This window comes from Grammomys surdaster, unplaced genomic scaffold, assembly GCF_004785775.1.
Source record: "Grammomys surdaster isolate TR1022 unplaced genomic scaffold, NIH_TR_1.0 126187, whole genome shotgun sequence".
NCBI classification, from domain to species: domain Eukaryota; kingdom Metazoa; phylum Chordata; class Mammalia; order Rodentia; family Muridae; genus Grammomys; species Grammomys surdaster.
In genome coordinates this window covers 6,947,192-6,969,908 of record NW_021620993.1, presented here as the reverse complement: position 1 = coordinate 6,969,908, position 22,717 = coordinate 6,947,192, and the positions used below count along the sequence as shown (strand labels likewise).

Sequence of the window (22,717 nt, the reverse complement as noted above, 5' to 3'; positions counted from 1 at the left end):
TTTCATTATGTCATTTGGCATTCACAGATGGTACTAGATAAATGGATGACACATAAAAATATGAGCCTGACTCAGTCTTAAGTTGCTGAGGTGTTTTCGGTTTTTTGTTTATTTATTTATTTTATGTAAGTACACTGTCGCTCTCTTCAGACACACCAGAAGAGAGCATCATATTCCATTACAGATGGTTGTGAGCCACCTTGTGGTTGCTGGGAATTGAACTCAGGACCTCTGGAAGATCAGTCAGTGCTCTTAACCTCTGAGCCATCTCTCCAGCCCAAGATGCATGTATGTATGTATGTATTATACAGTGTTCTATCTGTGTGTATGCCTGCAGGCCAGGAGATAGCACCAGATCTCATTATAGATGGTTAGGAGCCACCACATGGTTACTGGGAATTGAACTCAGGACCTCTGGAAGAGCAGCTAGTGCTCTTAATTAACCTCTGAGCCATCTCTCCAGCCCAAGTTGCTATTTTAAAAAACTACTAGGAGGCCCTGGTGATGTCAGTTTGCAATATCAGCTACTCAGAGGCTAAGGCAGGATAGCAAGATCAAGTACTATCAGAGCTACAGTGTCCCAGGTCAGCCCAGGCAACTCAAAATAAAGCTGAGAAGAGGGTTAGAAAGAAAGTTCAGTGACAGAGCACTGGGGTCAATCCTAGGTGGGGTAAAACTAATCCATCTACCTACCTATCACAATAAACTGTCACTATAACAGTTCTTATTATTCGATGATCATCTTATTACCTGAAATTAGATATAAATAAAGTAGCTCTTTGAAAAGGAACAGTTACAGCTGGTACTGCAGCTCAGTGGTAGAACCCATGCCTAGCATTAGGAAAGCCACAGGTTCAATCCCTAGCACTGCCAAAAACAAGTCAGAAAAAAAAAATAGAACAGTTATATGTGGAACTTTATATATATAAGAGATTAACTTGCAAGTGAAATGCTCCTAAACCCAATGAGTTGTGACAACTTCCCTTCTGTGAGACAGGGCTGACCACTCCTGAAGCTGAGTAACAGGAACATGCAAGCTCGGTTTACCCACTTCACTTCTGAGTCAGTATGAAAATGGCCACTATGAAATTCACAAAGCAAACAACAACAACCAACCCACCTTTCTGTATGGAATGCAGAGTGTATAAAGGAAACAGAACAGGAGCCTCAACCCAAGTTCAAAGCCAGGCAGAACTCTGAAGCCCCTCAACTCTATGGTACTAACTTCCCTGAGCCTCAAGTTCTTCTGCAGAAAGCATGATAAGTACACTTATCTCAATGCTATAGAGGATTAAATAACACATGTAAACTCTGCCTGGAAAAGTGCTTGCAGTATTTTCTCTTTGATTCTTTATTTAACTACACATGAGAACAGTTAAAATAATGACATCCAGAACAGAATTTAAAAATATTTAGAATATGGGTTGCAGGTATAATTCAGTGATAGAAGGCTAGCCTGGCAGGTATAGAGCTGGAAAGCTGGGGGGTTGGGGGGGAGACCTAATGAGTTTTTTATTTGAAGTACTAGCATTGAACCCAGGACCACACACATGCTTAAGCACATGCTCTGCTGCTAAACTCTACTCTCAGACCTCTAGCACATGGAGAGGTAGCAAACACTGGATAAATAAATGTACACTGGATGTCAACAGTTTACGTAAATATCAATTACTAACAAAACTCATCACCAATTCTCTATATGGTATTTAGCATTGTGAAATAAGCTGCTTTTCATATCATCCCAAACAATGATCCATGCATGAATTTAGTTTACTGGGTGTGATAGCACATACCCACAATTGAAGTAGAGGCAAGACGATTAGTAGTTTAGTTCAAAGTCACCCCCGACTATACAGCACCGAGGAGGGTACCTTGGAATGCACAATCCTGACTACACAAAAACAAGCTATCAAACAAAAGAGCTGGGCCAGTGGTTTTATACCTTTAATTCTAGTATTCATAAAGCAGAGGCAGGAGGATCTCTACAAATTTGAAGCCAGCTCGGGCTAGATAGAACCAGTTTCAACAAATAAAAGACCCTCAGATGAGCGACAAAAAGAGTACTAGTCTGAATGTATCTGACAGAACAGATTCCTTTGTGAAACAGACTCAAAGCTTGTCCCTCCCTCTACTGCCATTTCTAAGCCTCTCCCACTGTTGCTTTTTATTCTGAAGTGTTTTTGAATACTGCCTAGCCAAGAGCATGTCTCTGAGAGGCAGTGGAAACCTTGAGATATGGGACCTTACTTGATCTAGGGGAAGGTCTACACAGACAGTTCCAGGAAAGCCAGGACTAAGTAGTAAGACCCTGACAAGGGGCTGGAGGATAAGGGAAAATGAACAAAAAGTCCTGAAAGGAAGACGTTGATGTATGGATCTCTTCAAGGCCAATCTGGTCTACAGAATTGAGTTAGTTCCAGGACAAGCCAGGGCTACACAGAGAAACCCTGTCTTGAAAAACAACAAAACAAAATGATAAATATTAAAGGTCAGGCACACATCTTTAACTCTAGAACTCTGGTGGCAAAGGCAGGCAGATCTCTGTGAATTCTAGGCCAGCCTGATCTATAAATCAAGTTCCAAGACAGCCAGGGCTGCCCAGAGAAACCCTGTCTCAAAAGACAACAAGGAACAAGGAATCTGTGCCTACAGAGTGACTGATTCTAAGTTCAGTACTGTAAAGAGTATAAAAAGTTACAGGTGCTTACCTTAGGCTAGCTCTAGCCCCCGAGACCACACACATACTGCTTGCCAATGTCAGATCCTGATCTGATCTCAAGACCAGAAGATCAAAGTGGAAGACCACAGGCTGTGAATGCCATGACTCAGCCTCCAACTCAACCTCAGCCCTCCCTGTGTGGTCACACTTGGCCTCCTTGGAAATCCTTCCCGATCAGTCTCTATCCTGGATCCTTCTCTTCTGTTTCTTTCTCCACTCACCCTTCCCCATGTGGGCTACAACAAACAACAAAACAAAACCCAAAGTGGTAAAAAAGATAACTAAGAGAGCTTGGGGGGAGGGAAGACACATCTTTAATCCTAGCACTCCCAAGGCAGAGGCAGGGGAATCTCTACGGGTTTGAGGCCAGTCTGGTTTACTAAACAAGTTCTAAGACAGCCAGAGCCACACAAAGAAAACCTATCTCAAGCAAGCACCGGCTCAGCAATTAAGGCTCAGCAATTAAGGCTCAGCAATTAAGAGCGCTTTACTGTTCTTACAATAGGCCCTGTTTGGGTACCCACCACCCACACTGTGACGCACAACTGTCTTTAACTCTAGGTCCAACGGATCTAACACCCTCTTCTGGCCTCCACTGGCTCCTGCACATGTGGTATACACATACTTAAGCAAGCTCACACATACACATAAATAATGAGTGAATCATAAAAAAAAAAACCAAAACAAAAAACCTTCCCAAAGCCGGGCAGTGGTGGTGCATGCCTGTAATCCCAGCACTTGGGAGGCAGAGGCAGGCAGATTTCTGAGTTTGAGGCCAGCCTGGTCTACAGAGTGAGTTCCAGGACAGCCAGGGCTACACAGAGAAACCCTGTCTCAAAAAAAAAACCTTCCTAAGTATAATGCACATGTTAATCCAAGCATTCAGGAGGCAGAGGCAGGTGGATATGAGTTCCAGGACAGACTAGGACTACATAGTGAGATCTTATCTCAAAAAAAGCAAAACTCAGCAACAAAAAGAAGTACCATACCTCTGTTCTTTTGTGGATCTCGAGCGAGTTCTGCACATACAGGTCCTTTGCTGGATTGTCTCAGGAGGAGATCCTGCAGCAAGAAAACCCCACAGTCAACAGAAGATGCAGAGGTACCTGAGCTCACAAACATCAGTTATTACTTCAGCGCTCAGTGTGATGCCAGGATTTCTGCCAATAGTCACAGGAATTGAGAACTGAAGAAAAGCTCAAATTCAGGTTAATAAATAAAAAGGATTACTTCTCTGGAATGTGAGCTTGAAGCAGATGCTAACAAAGCACTTTTTTTTTTTTTTTTTTGGAAGTAGAGTCTCTAGGTAATCCAAGTGGGACTAAAACAGCTCTAATCCTCCTTCCTCGGCTTCTTGAGTGACAGGACTGTAGGTGTGTATCAGCATGCAGGTCCAGTAAGTGCCTTCTGAAATCAAGAGATGAGTTAGAGGTACAGGAGCACTTGGTACAGTGCCAGTGTAAGCCGGTGCAGGATAGAAGTTTCTCTGTGCTCAGGCATGCAGCTCACATTGCTGCCTGCAGCCCCTTCTAGTTCCCTTCACAAGAAGATGGGAAGTTAACATTAAAGAGGGGGTTGCTGAAAACAAGAACAGGAAAAGGAGGAGCTAGCTGGATCTCAAGAACAGAAATTGCTGAAGAATTTTTAGACACCTGCAAATCAATGAGAAAATTGGAAGGTTAATGACTGAGTTTGTGACTTTTAATGCCAGCACCATAGAGGCAGGTAAACCTCCATAAGTCAAGTCCAGCCTGGTCAGCAAGTTCCTGGCCAGCAAGGCTATAGTCAAACTTTGTCTATTAAACTGAGACTTAATTTCAGTTTTGAACTTTTTTTTTTTTAGGTTTTTCGAGACAGGGTTTCTCTGTGTAGCCCTGGCTGTCCTGGAACTCACTCTGTAGACCAGGCTGGCATCAAACTCAGAAATCCGCCTGCCTCTGCTTCCCAAGTGCTGGGATTAAAGGTGTGCGCCACCACTGCCTGGCCAGTTTTGGACTTTTGTTCTACCTTTTCAGTTTCATGTCAATCACAAATTACTTCAAAATAAAAGTTTGAAAAGATTTTTTAAAATTTAAAAATGGCTAAGCAGTGGTGGCACACACCTTTAATCCCAGCACTTTGGAGGCAGAGGCAGGCATATTTCTGAGTTCGAGGCCAGCCTGGTCTACAGAATGAGTTCCCAGGACAGCTAGGGCTACACAGAGAAACCCTATCTTGGAAAACCTTAAAAAAAAAAAAATTGTTTTATATATGGTTGCTTTGCCTATTTGCCTACATACAGTACCCTTGGAGGCCAGAAGAGGGCAACAGCTGCCATGTGGTTGCTGAGACTTGAATTAAGGATCTCTGGAAGAACAACCAGTGCTCATAACCACTGAGCTATCTCTTCAGTCCCAGTTTTTGTTCATGCTTTTAATTAACTTATTTTATGTGTATATTTTACCTGCATGTGTACCTGGCACCTGCAGAGGTCAGAAGAGGGTGTCAGGTTCCCTAGAGTTGCAGTTACAGATAAGTAGACACAGAGCACTGCCACTCAAACCCAGATTGTAAGCAACAAGTGCTCACAAACTCGGAACCAACTCTAGCCTCTCAAAAACAGAATAAAACAAAAAAGGGTAACAAAGCATGCTCCTGGGTGTGGCTCTGGTGGAAAACTCACAGAAAGAAGAGCCAGCCTCTGAGCTACTGAGTCTGACAAAGATCGTGCAGGGCTGGGGCTGTAACTCAACTGGTATGGTGCCTAACGAGCTGGACAAAGCCCTGGACTCAATTGCCAGCACTCTAATGAAAGAGAAGTTTTACCCCTAGAAAAAGATAAAAGATCTTACACCGTTCATGTACAGAGGAGCACAAAACCGGTATCTTTTATAGGAATTTTCCTGTCTCTCAATTCAGAAAACCTGCAGCTTTTATAAGTAAGGCACCAATTGTAAAGTCATAGGAACTCTTACATTCTAACAACATGCTTTAGTCACAGCAAACTAGGGGACAATAGTGCCCTGCAGACCCAAGAACAGCCTATCTACATCAATTTCTTCCTTTAAAATATATGTTTCCATTGTGTGTACACACCTGTGAGTACGGCTGGAGACCAGATGTTGACATTGGGTGTTGTTCCTCAGAGCCATCTACCTCCATTTTTTTCATTTTTTACCACCACCACCGCCACCGCCACCGCCACCACCACCACTTTGGGTGTGATTATGGGGAGGGCATGTGCCTCTGTGCACATGTGGAAGTCAGAGTACAATTTTATGAAATTGGTTCTCTCCTTCCATCTTTACGTGAGTCCTTGGTATCAAGCTGAGGTCTTGTGGTGTACGGTGAGCACCTTTACAGGCAGAGTCATCTCAACCAGCCCTCCTCACCTTGTTTCTCAAGAAAGGGTCTCCTGGTGTTAAGGATAGGTTAGGTTGATCAGTGAGAGTCCAGAGAGTCTCCAGATTCCGAGTGTGCCACTGCTCTTGGCTTTTCTGTGAGTGCAGGGGATCAAGCTCGGATCCTCATGCTGCCATAGCAAGAAAGCATTTGCTGATGGAGCCATCTCTTCAGCTGCCAAGACTTTTCACTTTTAGGTCACTGAAATTTTATTTACTTCCGACAGGAAATCCCTTCATTAGGAGCTGGAGAGATGGCTTTGTGGTTAAAAACACATGTTGCTCTCACAGAGGGCCCAAGTTCATTCTCATGACACACATGGTGGCAATGTTAGTTCCTGGGATCTCAGGCACTCTCTGTTTCTGTAGGCACCTACAAGTGTGTTGTATACAAACACACATACACATATAATTTTTAAAAGTTTTAACAAGTTTTACAGGTAGTTGTGAGCAGCCCAACGTAGGTGCTAGGAACTAAACACAGGTCCTCCATCCATTAGAACAGCAAGTGAACATAACCATTGGCCCATCTTTCTATCTCATGAAATCCTGGTAGATACACAGCAACCTCAGTACACTACAGCAAACTTCCGTTAGAATCAGAGGCTCTCGGGGTTGGTACACAGTAATCTGGATGGTATTAAGTTCAACAACCTTTAAATAAATTGACATAAATCATAAAAACTGGGTGTCTTGTGAACATACCATGCAAAAATGAATTTCTGTAAAACATAACATGCTTCAAACAACCAACAGCTATCTCCTTACTATAATGCTTCTTTCCATCAAATCCGGTATGTTCTCCAAAATGTGTATGCAATGGTGGAAAGACAGCAACTTTTTCTTAGGCCTTCGGTACAAGTATTACATCCTGGAACCAAAATTTTTTACAACATATTCAACCCAGGTACATCTACTATCATGGAAGAGAAAAAGAGCAATTAAAAAAAAATTTAACCTGGTCTACAGAGTGAGCTCCAGGCCAGCCAGGGCTACACAGAGAAACCCTGTCTCGAAAAACCAAAAAAAAAAAAAAAAAAAAAAAAAAAAAAAAAAAAAGACATTAACACTCTACAACCTCGACTCAGCAACAATCACAAACAACCCTGGTAGGGGCAGAGGGGATTTTCAGTACTCTTTCATCTGTGGGGGAGGACACCACACCACAGGCTGCATCCATCTTTGCTGCAGTTCTGAAGTAAGACCCATCTTTAGTACATCCTTCATAGTAAATCTCACATGTACCATCATTTTCAACCTTTCTCCTACAAGAACTGCGTTCAGAACTGAAAACATCACTTCAAAGTTGAGTTTGGCTCCTGTAGCTGGTGCTTCTGCTGTACCTTTCTCAGGTATTGTTTTCTTAAGGTTAAAAAAAATAAAATGCTAGGTGGTGGTTGGTGGTGCACACCTTTAATCCCAACACTCAGGAGGAAGAGACAAGTGGCCCCCTGAAAGAGGTCCAGAAAGAAGAAACCCTGGCTCTGTTAAGTTTTAAACCCAGGACAAAAGGCTGAAGTAGCCATTTAACACATCAAAGCAGACTTAGTCATCAAGTTCTCCCAGCCTCCCTCCCTCCTACCTGTTTCAGGGTTTGGCTGGCCTCTACCCAAGAGATCTCCAGCACAGGTGCTTCTGGCTGCCCTTCCCCAAGAGGCTCTTCCTTAATACAATTCAGACAATTTCGTTACCAGCCCCTTTTGTACCTTTGGCCTTCTGGCTGCTGCACCTGGCTCCTTCCCCTCCTCCCACCTCTCTAGGGTGACAGCTCAGTTAGTCATGTCCACTCTAGACTCTCCACAAGTGCCTACCTCTAGCTATGCTCTCCCTTTTATCCACGATAAACTTCTTCCTTCACCATTCCTAAAAGCAGTCAATGTCCTTGCACAGGACCTGGGTTTGGGTCCCAGCACCTACCTGGGTGCTCCCAACTATCAGTAACTCCAGTTCCAAGATCAGAAGGCCGCTTCAGCCCTCCACAGGCATCAGACACACACATGATGCACATACATACACACAGGCAAAATAGACATACACATAAAATTAAAAAATAAATTCTTAAATTATGTGTGTAGGGTTTAGGTCTTAATGGACTTTTCCTCATCCACTACACAAAAAGCAGAGGCAACCAAGGAAAGCTGAGAGCAGGAGAGGTGATCTTCCTCAGGGAAAAAGACACCAACTGGTTGTCCGGTGCACAAGGACTATTATATGGAAAATAATATGTATAAAGAATATAAATGTATATACATTTATGCATGTAGTAACCATGTAAAAATAGGCATCATGAATTTGAAGGAGAGAAGAGGTAGATATATGGGAATGTTTAAAGGGAAAAAAGGGAAGGGAGAAATGGAATGAGAGTGTAATCTCAAAAAAAAAAAACAAAAAAAAACAAAAAACTACAGGCTGGAGAGATGGCTCAGCAGTTAAGAGCACTGACTGCTCTTCCAGAGGTCCTGAGTTCAATTCCCAGCAACCACATGGTGGCTCACAACCATCTGTAATGGGATCTGACGCCCTCTTCTGGTGTGTCTGAGGAGAGCAGCAGTGTACTCACATACTTAAAATAAATAAATCTTTAAAATAAATAAATAAAAATACATAATTTAAAAAGTTCTTCCACTTCCGATAATGAAATATTCCTCATCAAATAAACGAAATTACTAGTTAAAAGATTTTTATACCTTTTGACACAACTCTAAAGCAAGAAAGAATTACTTTTTACTGGTTTGCATTTAAGTGGTTTTATTTTATTTTATTTATTTATTTATTTTATTTATTTTTTTTTTTTTGAGACAGGGTTTCTCTGTGTAGCCCTGGCTGTCCTGGAACTCACTCTGTAGACCAGGCTAGACTTGAACTCTCGAACTCAGAAATCCGCCTGCCTCTGCCTCCCAAGTGCCAAGATTAAAGGCGTGCGCCGCCACCACCACCCGGTGTGTTTTTATTGTTTTAAATAGATTCTTTTTAAATGTATCTGAGTACACTCTAGTTGCTTCAGACACACCAGAAGAGGGCATTGGATCCCATTACAGATGGTTGTGAAGCCGGGCGGTGGTGGCGCACGCTTTTAATCCCAGCACTTGGGAGGCAGAGGCAGGCGGATTTCTGAGTTCGAGGCCAGCCTGGTCTACAGAGTGAGTTCCAGGACAGCCAGGGCTACACAGAGAAACCCTGTCTCGAAAAACCAAAAAAAAAAAAAAAAAAAAAACAGATGGTTGTGAGCCACCATGTGGTTGCTGGGAATTGAACTCAGGACCTCTGGAAGACCACCCAGTGCTCTTAACTGCTGAGCCATCTCACCAGCCCCCAGTTAAGTGTTTTCAATGTATGCTTTCATGTTTGTCCTGACACAGAGTGTCATCTACCCAGGTAACATGGCTTTGCTCTGTAGCTGACGCTCATCTTGAATTTCTAGATCATTATTCCCCTACAGAGCCCAGTGCTAGAATCATAGGCACATATTATGCCTAGTAAACCCAACCTTTCAATCATTTACCTTCTAAATGATTGAAAGCTTTATCTCATGACTGAAGTATATAAGTTGTTAACTTTTTAAATGAGTGTTAGGATTACAGGTATATACTACCATTCCCAGCCAGGTTTTGTTTCTTAATTCATCAGTTCAAGAATTCTCTATGAGCCAGAGGTAGTGGTCCACGTCTTTGACCCCAGCACTTGAGAGGAAGAGGCAGGCAGATCTCTGAGCTTGAGGCTAGCCTGCTCTGCAAATTAAGTTCCAGTATAGCCAGGGCTACTGCAGAGAAATCCTATCTCAAAACAACAACAAAAAACCCAAAGAAAGAAGAAGATTCTCTATGTATGGTGACACATGCCTTTAATGCCAACCTCAGAAGGTATAGACAGAAACAGATGAATCTCTAAGTTCAAGGCCAGCCTGGTTCACATAATGAGTTCTACGATAGCCAGGACTACATAGAGAGACCTTGTCTTAAAAACAAAGCAAAATAAACAAATGAAGAATTTTCTTTGCATAAGGCAAGATGCTGCTCTATAAATTATATGTACAAAAATATTTTCTTAATTTGTTGCTTTTTTTCCTTCTTAATTTGTCAAGGTCTTGCTATATAGTTCTTACTCACCTGATATTAACTATGTAGCCCAGGCTGGTCTTGAACAGATGACAATCTTTCTCCTTCAGCCTCCCAAATAATGGGATGACCGCCATTCCTAGCATCACTGTCTTTTGACTATGTGGTAGTCTGTCAGGTTAGTAAGAGTTCTTATTTTAAGGTCTTCTGACTTTATAAACCCGAATGCTGTGCAAATGGCATGTCTCCTTGTCTGAGAGGTCTGCAGTGTTCGTAAGCTCTGTGACCCAAGAATGACTAGGAACTACTGCTACCCTGTGCTATCCATAGAGTCTAACTGTGTTCAGTAGGCTCACTTCTGTTGGACAGCCATCCAAATGCTTGAAGACTCTTCTCAAATCTCCTGAGAGATTTGATCCAGATCAGACAGTTCCGTTAATCAGATGAAGAACCACCTGCCTTTCATTGCGGCAATTCTATAGATCCAATTCTGTGTTCTGTTAACTGCAGTGCTGAGGCTCACCCCAGAGGGGTCGACATGCTCTACCACCGAGCCCACTGTTGTCAGGACTAACTGACCTGCTAAAACTGCAGGTGTCTCTTGTTTTGCATGTTGTTTTTGAAGCATTAGAAGCTGCAAATGCACCCACTGCATGCACAGTTCCTGCAAGCAAGCTGAATCTCTAACCTAAAACTCTGTTTTCTTGAAGTACTTTTCTTGGAATGAAGTACAAAGTCAACCTTGGCTACATGAAGAATTAAAATACCAGCCTGGGCTACAAGAAAGAACTTGTTCAATAAACAAACAGATAAACCAAGAAGCTGAAAGACACACAAGAAAATGATGAAATAGTACATAAATTAATAGAGATAGATGACAGTGTAGTGGTTTGAATGAGAATGCTCCCAGCGAATGCTTGCTTGTTCCCTAGCAGGTGGAATATTGGGAAAGGTTTGGGAGGTGTGATCCTGTTGGAGGTGCATCACTATAGGGTAGACTCTAAGGTTTCAAAAGACCGTATAACTCCCAGTTATATCTCTGCCTCGTGCTTGTAGATCAAACTACAAGTTCTTAGCAACTGCTCCAACACCAGGCCTGCCTGCCTGCCTGCCTGTTGCCATGATGTTCATGGGCTCATCCTATGAAACCGTATCCATCCCCCAGGTAAATGCTTTCTTTTAAAGTTGCCTTGATCACAGCATCTCTTCACAGCACTAGTAATCTAAGGCCAAGGAATATTTAAAGCAATAACATGAGACATTCTAATACAACGAATGGCAATGAGGACTCAACCTCTCCCAAAGGAGTTAATTTGCAAGAACCTACAATTCAACTAAACATTTTTTCTTCCATCCTTCAATTAGTATGATTATTAAAATGTTGAATTCGTTAATTTTTAAAATGCTTAGGTGTACCTGGGTATGTTGGTACATATCTTTAACCCTAGCACTTGAGATGCAGAAGTAAGACCCTGCCTCAAAAAAAAAAAAAAAAGTGTACATGTAAGTGCATATGTGTACAGTATCCAAGGAGGCCAGAAGATAGCATAGGACCTCCTAGAAAGAGAATTACATAAGGTTGTGAAATCTTCCATGTGGTTACAAAGCCAGGCATGGAGTGTACTCTTGTAGTTCCAACACTCAAGAAGCTGAGAAAGGAGAATTATCTTGCATTAAAGTTATCTTGCATTTATTCTGAGCAACAGAATAAAGACCTTGTTTCATACTGACACAGAACAAACTAAAAATAAAAAAAGAACTGGCTTTCTGACTCATTCATCAGTCTACTATGAAGATCACCTCTGATGTCTAAAAGGTAAAAATTATCTGGGTATATAGCTCAGTGGTAGACTGTTTGCCTAGTATATACCAGGCCTGGGTCTGATACCCATCACTTTGGAGAAAAAAAAAAAAAAAAGTTTCTTGGTCTGAAAAGCAAATAGCTTCTGAAAAATCCACCTGATGTAGCATTAACGTCCCCAAAGATTTCTCAGGAACATTTCACTCTAGTGTGTCATAATACTACCAAATGTTACAGCTTGAATTCTCATCACTTTGCATCATTCTGTGTGTCTGGTGGGTGTGCACATGTGTGCACCTGTGCTGATGGCTACAGGTAGAAGTCAGGTGTGGTCTTCAATAGCTTCCCACCTTACTTTTTGATTAGGGTCTCCCATTGAACCTGGAGCTCACAGATTTGGCTCAGCCCGCTAGCCGATGAACTCCAGTGACCTGCCCACCCTGTGCTACTCAGGTGCTGTTGTGCTTGGCTTTTTATGTGGGTGTTGGGATCTGATTTTTAATTAAGCCATCTCCCCAGGCCTGATACATAACTGTCTATCAGCATGTGTAGAAATACCACCTTGTTTTAAGAGAAATTGATACAGTAGGGGGAACACAACAGTGACTTATATCAAAAAACATCAAAATCAGTATTGTTGACAATGTTTCAAGACTTAAGTCACATGCTACCTGTCCACAGCATCTGTGATTTATCATGAGAGGCACTGCTCTGCAGTGCTATCACTCAGTCAACTTATCCAAATCAAGATCTCCCTTCTTACCTGACTGGGGCAGATCTTTTCTTTAGTAGCTGTGGAATGCTGGCACAGGTCTTCCTTTGCTCCCTCACATAGGTCTCTGAAAACTGGCGCCTGGTCTCCTTGATCTCTGAAGACCTTTGGCTCCATGCTCTTGGGTCTCTCTTCCCTAGCCAAGATCTCACAAGCCATAGGATCTCTTGTAGGGTCCACTAGTCCACACCACCCAGTCTTGCCCCCATAATCCAAGGTCTCAGAGCTTTCTTCACAACAACCTTCTGCATGAGTCCTCTGCAACCCCAGGGGTGATGCCCTGCCATGACTTACAGGAGAGCTTGAGGCTCCAGGCTTTCTGTCTGGAATCATACTTGGCTCCTGCTCAGCATAAAGCTCTTTGGAGACACTTACTGAGAGTTCAGAGTGCAATCCCTGTACCACAGCAGACATGGAGGAATCAAGTGGAACTGGCTGAGTCTCTACTCCAGATGACAGCATTAGGGCAGATGGAGATTATGGAGTCAAGTCTTTTGCATCAATGGTTTACCCTGACACAAATCAAAGGAAGGGATGTAAGTTTAAAACCTTGAAATGGTAAAAAAATCATTTCCATTCACATTGGTTAAAATATGGAAAATAGCCAGGTATGGTGGCACCACACCTTTAACACTAGCACTTAGGAGGCGGAGGCAGGTGAATCTCTGTGAGCCTAGTCTACAAAGCCAGCCTTGTCTACAAAGCAAGTCCAGAACAGCCAGGGCTACACAGAGAAACCCTGTCTCAAAACACACACACACACACAAAAAAAAACAAAACAAAAAAATTCATGGACAACATATTCAACTTCAAATGTCAGCATTATTGTACACCAGAATGTCTACTGTATTGGTACAAAAATACATTTCTTAATCTTCAATGGTATGCCATTGATCTTAATTAAAATTACTGCCTTGTGAATAGCCTCAGTTTAAATGTTAAGCAAGGAATGTAGCTTAGTGGCAGAGTATTTCCTTAGGGTATATAAACCCTGAGTTCAATCTTCAACACTGCCACACCACCACTGGGTATTGCAGCTCATAGCTGTGATCCTATTAGTCAGGACGCTTACACAAGATTAACACAAATTCAAAAAGACCCTCAGCTACATACTGAGTTCAAGGCTATCCTGGGCTAAGACTGAGCTCCTACCTTAGGAAAATTGGGAAAAGGGGGCTAGCAAAATGCCTGAGTGGTTAAAGGTGTGTATACTGTTCTTGCAGAGGTCATGAACTTGGCTCCCACATAAGTCTGGACCCAAGTTGAACAGTTCAAAACCTGTTACACCTCAAGCTTCAGGGAGATCTGATACCTGTAACATCTTTAGGAGGCTATAGTCATCTGCATGGATACATATAAAGACACAGTATTTAACTGCCAGGCCTAGTGGCACATGCCTTGAACCCCACTGCTCAGGAGACAGAAGCAGGCAGATCTCTGAGTTTGAGACCAGCCTGGTCTATGTAGTGATTTCCAGGCTAGAAAGGGCACCATAGAAAGATCTTATCTCAAAAATGAGAAATCTAAAACAAACAACAACAAAACATTAATAAGACAAGAACATGTATCCAGAAACAGACCTGACATCAACTAGAAAATAAAGGTACTTGTCTACCTGGTTTCAAGATATGAACCTTAAACACCTGTCCACTGCTATATCCCAGAGTAGGTACTTGACATGTAGTAATTACTCAGGTTTTTTTTTTTTTTAAGTGAATGTGTATATTTGTGTGTGCACATGGAGGGCACAGGACAATTTCCAGTGTCATTCTCAGGAACTCTGTCTCCTTCCTTTGAGACAGAGTCTCTCATAGTCTAAAGCTCATCAATTAGGCTAGGCAGGAAGGCCAGCCAAGTCCAAGGATCTTCATCTCTGCCTGTCCTGTGCAGGGATGACACCCGGCTCATTTTTGTTTTCTCACTTGAGATAGGGTTCGTATAGCTCTGGCTGTCCTGAAACATACTAGGTAGACCAGGCTGGCTTCCAACTCAGAGATCCAACTGATTCGGCTTCCAAGTGCTGGGACTAAAAGCATGCACAGCCACTGTCCAGCAGGATATTGACATTTTTAATACATTCACATTTCTTCTCTGAAGGAAGATACTGGAAAATGCAATTCCATTCCCTTACATACTTGAGATCTGTCTATCCAGACAAGCACAAGTTCCTAACTAAAGCAGCTCCTTTAGCTGCTTCTTGAGATTCTCCAAGAGTTTTTATGGGCAACATGTGCTCAATTCACAGAACCACCCCATGTGCTAAGCAGAGCCACTATCACTTCCCATTATAGATCTTAATACCAAACCTGAGGAGGTTGTGGCAAGCCTAATACAATATGCTAAAGAAGACGCAAGCTCTCCAGAGGATGCCACTGTGTTAATAGCTAAATTCCTTGTAGTGTTTGTTAGATAACAAGCTACTCGCTGAAATATTTCATCTAAGTACTTTATAGTACTAGAGGGATGTAACTATAGATCATTGGTAGAGTGCCTGCCTGGCATGCATGATGCCTTAGGTTCACTAGGGGTGGGGGTGGGGGTAACAATGACACAGTACACATGATGATTCTTGAAATTTCTCCTACCCTAAACAAGAGAAGAGAAATATTTTTGTTTGGTTATTTGTTTTGCCTGAGACAAGGTTTCTCTGTGCAGCTTTGGCTGTCCTAGCAGCTGCACCACCATCGAAGGCTGAGAAGAAAATTTTTTAAAGAAATTGTCCCCAATTTAAAGACTAGAAACTATAGGTATCAGACTGCTATCTAGCTCAATAGCCTGGGCTGATCCAAAACTAGAGGTCCTATGTTAAGCCTCATGAATGCTGGGTTTGCAGGTATGAACTACCACACCTGCTTTAGGCTAAACATTTTTTAGTGAAAAGTTAGAAGGCAGTGGAGCATCATACCTTTAATCCCAGCACTTAGGAGGGAAGCAGGTGAATCCCTGAGTTCAAGGACAGCCTGGTCTACAGATTGAGTTACAGGACAGCCAAAACTACACAGCAAAACCTTGTCTTGAAAAAAAAAAAAAAAAAAAAAAAACATTGCCGGGCGGTGGTGGCACACGCCTTTAATCCCAGCACTTGGGAGGCAGAGGCAGGCAGATTTCTAAGTTTGAGGCCAGCCTGGTCTACAGAGTGAGTTCCAGGACAGCCAGGACTACACAGAGAAACCCTGTCTCGAAAAACAAAAAAAAACAAAAAAGGTTTTCCAAATTTCTTGGATCAGGGGACTGGAGCTATGGCTCAGCAGTTCAGAACACTTGCTTCTCTCCCAGAGGTCCTGGTTCAGTTCCCAGCACCTGCAAAGCTGGCTCACAATCATCCAGAACACTAGTCCCAGGAGACACAACACCCTCTTTTGGATTTCACTGGCACTGAACAAATGTAATACAAGTCATAAAGAAGGCAAAACACTTATACACATAAAAGTTAAATACTTAAATAAATGTAAAGACAAAGATTAAGAAGAAAAATTTACTTTCAAATTAGTGTGATGGCACACACACCTTTAGCCTCAATACTTGGGAGGCAGAGGAAGACAGAATTCTGCATATAAGTTTGAGACCAGCCTGGTCTACATAGCAAATTCTAAACCAGTCAGAGTTGTATAACAAGACCTTGTCTCAAAAACAAAAACAAAACTGCCTAAATTGAGGGCTGGAAAGATAGCTCTGGTTATAGCACTTGCTGCTCTTGCAGAGGATCTGGATTCTAGCACCTACATCAGATAGCTCCTACCCATCTATAATCCAACTCCAGGGTATCTGATACCCTCTGGCTTGAGAGCACCAGCAGGCTTGTGGTACACGTAAACTTGGACAGGCAGGCATACAGGCAGTCAGCACACACCCACACACACATATACCAACTCTTAAAAAAGGAATAAGAACTGTCTAAATTGTTCAGCTCATAGTAGTAATCCTAGCACTTAGGAAGCTGAAGCTAAGAGAACCTAGGATTCAAGACCAGCCTGGGCGAGTTAGGGAGACCTGATTTCAAAAACCATACAACAAAAGAGGAGGAGGAAGAGGAAAAAGATGAAAACGAGGAAAAGGAGGAAGAGGAACAAGAGGAAAAGGAGGAGGAAGAAGAGGAAGAGAAAGAAGAGGAAAAGGAAGAAGAAGAGGAAGAGGAGGAAGAGAAAAAAGAGGAAAAGGAGGAAGAGGAAGAGGAGGAAGAAGAAGAGGAGGAGGAGGAAGAAGAAGAAGAAGAAGAAGAAGAAGAGAAAGCCTAAATTATCCAAGAGAGATCCACTGGATCTCATGGCAAAAGCAAAGATTCTCCACTTAGAAATAGTAGTGACGGACTGGAGCAATGGGTTAGCATTTAAGAGTACTTACTGCTCTTGCAGAGTACTTGGATTCAGTTCTCAGCACCAATGTGGTAGCCAACAACCACATATAATTCTAGTTTCAAGAGATTTGAAGCTGGGCAGTGGTGGCGCACGCCTTTAATCCCAGCACTTGAGAGGCAGAGGCAGGCAGATTTCTGAGTTCAAGACCAGCCTGGTCTACAGAGTGAGTTCCAGGACAGCCAAGGCTACACAGAGAAACGCTATTTCGAAAAACCAAAAGAGAGAGAGAAAGAGAGAGAGAAAGAGAGAGAGAGAGAGAGAGAAAGAGAGAGAGAGAAAGAGAGAGAGAGAGAGAGAGAGAGAGAGAGAGAGAGAGAGAGAGAGAGAGAGAGAGAGAGAGAGAGAGAAAGAGAGAGAGAAAGAGAGAGATTGATTGATTTGAGACTGTTTTCAGTCACCTGCATACAAATGGTACACATACATACACTCATACAAATGGTACACATACATACACTCTGCACACACACATAAAATATAAAAACTAAAAATAGATTTCTTTAAATAAGACAGTGTTGGGCTGGAGAGATGGCTCAGCGGTTAAGAGCACTGGCTGTTCTTCCAGAGGTCCTGAGTTCAATTCCCAGCAACCACATGGTGGCTCACAACCATCTGTAATGCAAACTGATGCCCTCTTCTGGTGTGTCTGAAGACAGCTACAGTGTACTCATATACATTAAATAAATTAATAAAATCAAACCTGGACTCTATTGAGCCATCTCTCCAGCCCCCATTAAAAATAAATAAATAAATAAATAAATAAGACAGTGTTGAGACTACTTTATCCCTTTTAGAGTTAAAAATCTTCCTTTCTCCTCTAGCTACTGGTTATTTCTGAAGGCACTTTAGATTTTAGGCCATTTGTCTATGTATGTGGGAGTTAACAGAAAATAATTGGAATTACTATTTGATGCCAAAAAGTAGGAAATGCTCAGTTTTAACTTGGTTTGGATTCCTTTTCCTAGTTACTACAATGCACACAAAGTGCAGGAAAAGATACTATAATGATGGGTCACAGAGATGGCCAAGAGTTAAACTGCTTGCCTTTGAAGACTGTTAACCTCAACTCAATCGTGGAGACTCACAAGTGAAGAAGACCAACCACCAAAAGTTGTCCTGACCTCTACATACCCACAACTGTGAACACAGGCTCACATTCACACACATCATATGCACACACAAATATTCATGAAAGATCCTGTAAAATGCAAGTTTACCTCCCTGTGGGAAGGTGCACATCTTTAACTGCAGCACTTGAGCAAGCAGGACTGTGAACTCATGGCTAACCTGGGGTATCCAGGCACTCTAAAGAAAACTGAGTTTATAGAAACACATAGACTTTGTGGGTCTCTGCTACCTTCCACCCCTTTATCCCCTGCCCATCAGGGGAACATGGGTTCTCAAAACCTAATCTGTATCTTCCTAAATTTTATTTCCTCCATGATATAACCTTCCCTTTTAGCCTCCCTGCTGAGTAAAACCCAAATTTGTTCCCTTGTGCTGGGGCAGAAGCTCTAACATGAAAGATCCACAACTCTACAGTTCATGGGATGCACTCCTCTTCCACAGCACCAGAGCTGGTTCCCAGCAACCACATCAAGCACATAACCTCCTCTAACTCCAGCTCCAGAGGATCCGATTTCTCTTCTGGCTTCTGAGGGAATCATGTATATATATGTGCACAGACACACACATAAGCAGAGGCAGGCTGATGAGGAGTTAAGATAACACTCCATTACACAGAGAGTTCTAGACCAGCCTGGATCATGAGAACTGCCCTTAAATTCCCCCCAACGAAGCATACATTAACAGTGTTGTCTGGATGATAAGCTCAACAATAACTGATTTTTATGCTGTACTTTAGTGATTATGATGTCTCAGATGTTATTTCAGTGGAAAGCACTAGTTTCAAAGATAAAAGACCCCACATTTGAGCACCAGCAACGCAAAAAACAAGCAAACAAACTAACAAACAGTGTTATATTATGTGGGTTTTTTTTTTACCAAGATCTAAATGCAAAAAGTTGGTGAATAAATAACTAGCAAACCCATAAAAACTAGCAAGATCAGCCTTTTAATTTATCAGTTTTCTCACTGTCAGCCTCCTTCCTTACGACCAACAGTTTTAAATTAAATTATTAATAACTGTGTAGTAAAAAGAACAAGTAACATGTTTATAAAATTCAGACAGGGATTTATTTATAACTTAAGACTTCTTAATACTTATAATGAAGCTACTAGGGAAGAATATCAAGCAAGTCATTGTCTAGTTTAAGGTTTAAGCAAAAATTAACCCGTTGACTTAGAATGACTCTTACCTGGCTGGAGAAATGGCTCTTCCAGAGGATCTGGGTTCCATTCCCAGCACCCACATGGAGGCTCACAACTGTCTATAACTCCTGTTCCAGGGGATCTGATGCCCTCTTTTGGCCTCTCCAGGTACCAGGTACACATATGACACACAGACATACATGCAAGTGAAACACTCAAATACATAAAATAAAATATAAAGCCAGGCTGTGGTTGCACACACCTCCTGAGTGTCTGTCCCAGCACTCAGGAGAGAGTGACAGATGGATCTCTGAACACTCAGGAGACAGAGATAGATGGATCTCTGTAACTTCAAGGCCAACCTGGTCTATAGAATAAGGTCCAAAACAACCATGGCTACACAGAGAAATCCTGTCTCAAAAAAATAAAATAAAATTTAAAAATCAATCTTAAATTACTCTTGTCATGTATACAAATATGTATTATATTAGTAGGGAATGTATTTATTTCAGATGTTATAAAATGAGTGACATTTGTATAAAATATGAAGTAAAATTATTCTACTAAAAGATGATGTTTTTAAAACAAGCCTACCATCCCAATATCAGGGAAACACAAATTTCTAGGCCAGCTGGGGCTACACAGTACAATAAAAGGCTATACAGGGAGACCCTGTCTCAAAACAAAACAAGTTCAAGGTAAAGAAAAGAAAGAGGAAGAGATAATATTTTTGAGCTGAGACTAACAACTGACTTCTCACCTGTGTCAAATGCAAAGCTCTGTAGGGAATAGTTCAATCTCTCTGGTGTCCAGGGCAAGAGCCAGTGTCCCTCCCTACTCTACTCACTAGCTGCAGGGTATGGAATGTCTTCAGTTTAAATGAACTTCCCTGGGCTTGTTCTTCCCATGCAAAATGACCATGCTGGAACAATTCCACAAAAACTCCAGGATGGAAAGGACAACCTCCCTCTTTTCAGTATACACTACAGACAGGTGTCAACAGGGGTACAGGGCTCAAACTAATGCCTTCAGTAGGGACAGAAAAAGAAGAATCTTTTAATAAGATCTCCCTAAACCAGGAGTGGTGGCTCACACCAGTGATCCCAACACTCAGGAAGAGGCCAAGGCAAGAGGACAGACTGGGATACACAGTGAGTGTCAGGTCAGCTAGGGCTACACAGCTAGACCCTGTCTCAAAAGAAAAACAAACCACTAATCAAGATCTCAACACAAACAGAAAACAAGAACAGGAAGAACATCACTACACAGGACCCAGCTCTTAGACATGAAGTGTGTGCAGGGGGAATTTCTAAGGCAGCAAGGTTGTTTCCCTTTCCCTTTTTATTAACATGCAGAAAAAGCAATCCATCTTTTTTGTTTGTTTGTTTGTTTGTTTTTTGTTTTTTTGTTTTTCGAGACAGGGCTTCTCTGTGTAGCCCTGGCTGTCCTGGAACTCACTCTGTAGACCAGGCTGGCCTCGAACTCAGAAATCTACCTGCCTCTGCCTCCCAAGTGCTGAGATTAAAGGGGTGCACCACTACCACCCGGCAAATGTGTAGCCCAGGCTGGCCTCAAACTCGTGATCCTCCTGCCTCTGCCTCCTTCAGCAAATCCTACTGGTGTGCACCACCACTACTGGCGCAATCCATCTTTCAACAGAGGTTTAAACTGAAAATGTTCTTGATGTCTACTGACAAAAAGACACCATCTATGAAAGACTTTCATGTACTTATCCCAGGAAAGAGAAAAGAAGCCATCTGCAGTGCTTTACATACTGGAAACGGACAGTCTTTTACTTTGGAGAGCTGGAGAGGATGTGTAGATAAGGGGAAGCTTATTTTATTGCCAACAAAAGCCAAGTGAAGGGAGAGGAGATCTAGACAGATTTGGTGGACAAAGAAAGTCTGGCTTTTAGCACCAAGTTTCCCTCCCTCCTAAGACTTTTAACAGAGAGATGAAGACAGGAAGATCAGAGGCTTGACTTCATAGCAAATTTGAGGCCAGCCTGGGCTACATGAGAGCTTGTCTCAAAACAAAACAAAAACTGGCTCATGGTGGTGCATGCCTACACTAGTAGTGTCCTATAAGGTGAGACAAAATTATCAGGAGTCAGGGGCTAGAGGCCAGCCTGGGCTACTTACTGTGTTTGAGGAAAGCCTGAGCTGTAAAGAGACCCCACATATCAAAAGAAATAAATAAAGTGCTAACCTGTTCCCCAAAAATAATATTTCCCCCCTGATTTTCACTAAGGCTCTCTGTTAATTTGGGAAGTTGAGTACAGTAGGATCCAAATGAGAGGAAGTGTCCTTTATCTTAGGCGTAGGGAAAGCCTTTCTGGTGGAGAGAGTGGGTTGAACATTTGTGATGGAGGGTACATTCATGCAAACACCAGCTTCTCTGAGGACATGACTTTTCTTTCTTAACATATCAATAGTAACAACTGACCAAAAGTTCACTGTGTACCAAGAATTTTCCACAAAACTTCCCTTGAACCTTTATGACAATTCAGAGAAAAAAAAGTACCCAGGTTACAGATGGGCTGCAACTGACAGGGGATGAGTCAAGGTCATAAAGATGTTAGTGAGAGATACAAACTTGCAAATATCACACTCCAAAAGAGGAGGAGCAGCTCAATGAATACTAAAAAACATAATAAAAACACAAAAAGCAAAGCTCCCTTGGTGGATATGACTGGGGGAAGGGGAGAAAAGCTGACTTACGATATCATAAATTCTGGGCCTCCCTCTATCTTGGGGTGAAAGTGAAAAATAAAGAAGGAAAGGTAGATCTGTTTCTTGAAGAAAAGATACCTTTGTCACTTTTGGGAAAGTTGAAACTCTCTTTCACTTGGAAGACGCTGACCAAAGTGAGGGGTCGTTTAGGGGTTACCCCTTAAACGCTCCTTTGAATAAAGAATTCCCTTTGATACCATAAACGGGTCTCCCTTCGCTGACAAATCGGCCAGAGCCAAGGAAAGGCGTATACCAACGAGGGGCGTCATCCTCTCCAAGGAGAGAAGTTGGGGGTCCCCTGCAGATGGAGGTTGAATGGGAGCCTCCTTCCCCTGGAACCAGGACTCTGAAAAGCTGTTTTCTCCCAGCGACATGGAGCCTGATCTCCTGGATGTCTATGGGTGTTTGTCACTAACAACGCTGCTTCTGTGCCCTTTGGCTCCCTGAAAGATGGGGCCCCAGACCCCCTTTAGTCAGCACCGTCCGGCAGAGGACCCCCCGACCGTCGTGGGGCTGCCCAGGCCTCTTACCCTGTGGCCTCCTCCGCGGCCCGTGCTCATCCCGCCACTTTGGCCTCGGCTGCCTCCGTCCCCGCTGTCCCCGCCGCCACAAACTCTACCAGATCTTCTGGAGCC

The 22,717-nt window shown here is 42.6% G+C and overlaps 1 protein-coding gene across 5 annotated transcripts in view; it reads right to left on the bottom strand.

Moving 5' to 3' along the window:
* The window catches only part of Prr14l (proline rich 14 like), a 72,654-nt gene extending 49,937 nt beyond the window's left edge, over positions 1 to 22,717 (bottom strand). The window contains exons 1-2 of one of the 5 annotated variants that reach the window (XM_028758089.1): positions 22,613 to 22,717; positions 3,709 to 3,781 (exon numbers count right to left, since the gene is read on the bottom strand). In XM_028758089.1, coding sequence (XP_028613922.1) covers positions 3,709 to 3,781; positions 22,613 to 22,642 — 103 coding nt within the window. In that variant the 5' untranslated portion in view covers positions 22,643 to 22,717. Of the gene's footprint in view, positions 1 to 2,708; positions 2,764 to 3,708; positions 3,782 to 12,718; positions 13,214 to 22,612 lie in introns of those variants that run through there. The other 4 variants (XM_028758086.1, XM_028758088.1, XM_028758087.1 and 1 more) reach the window with 4 other exon arrangements.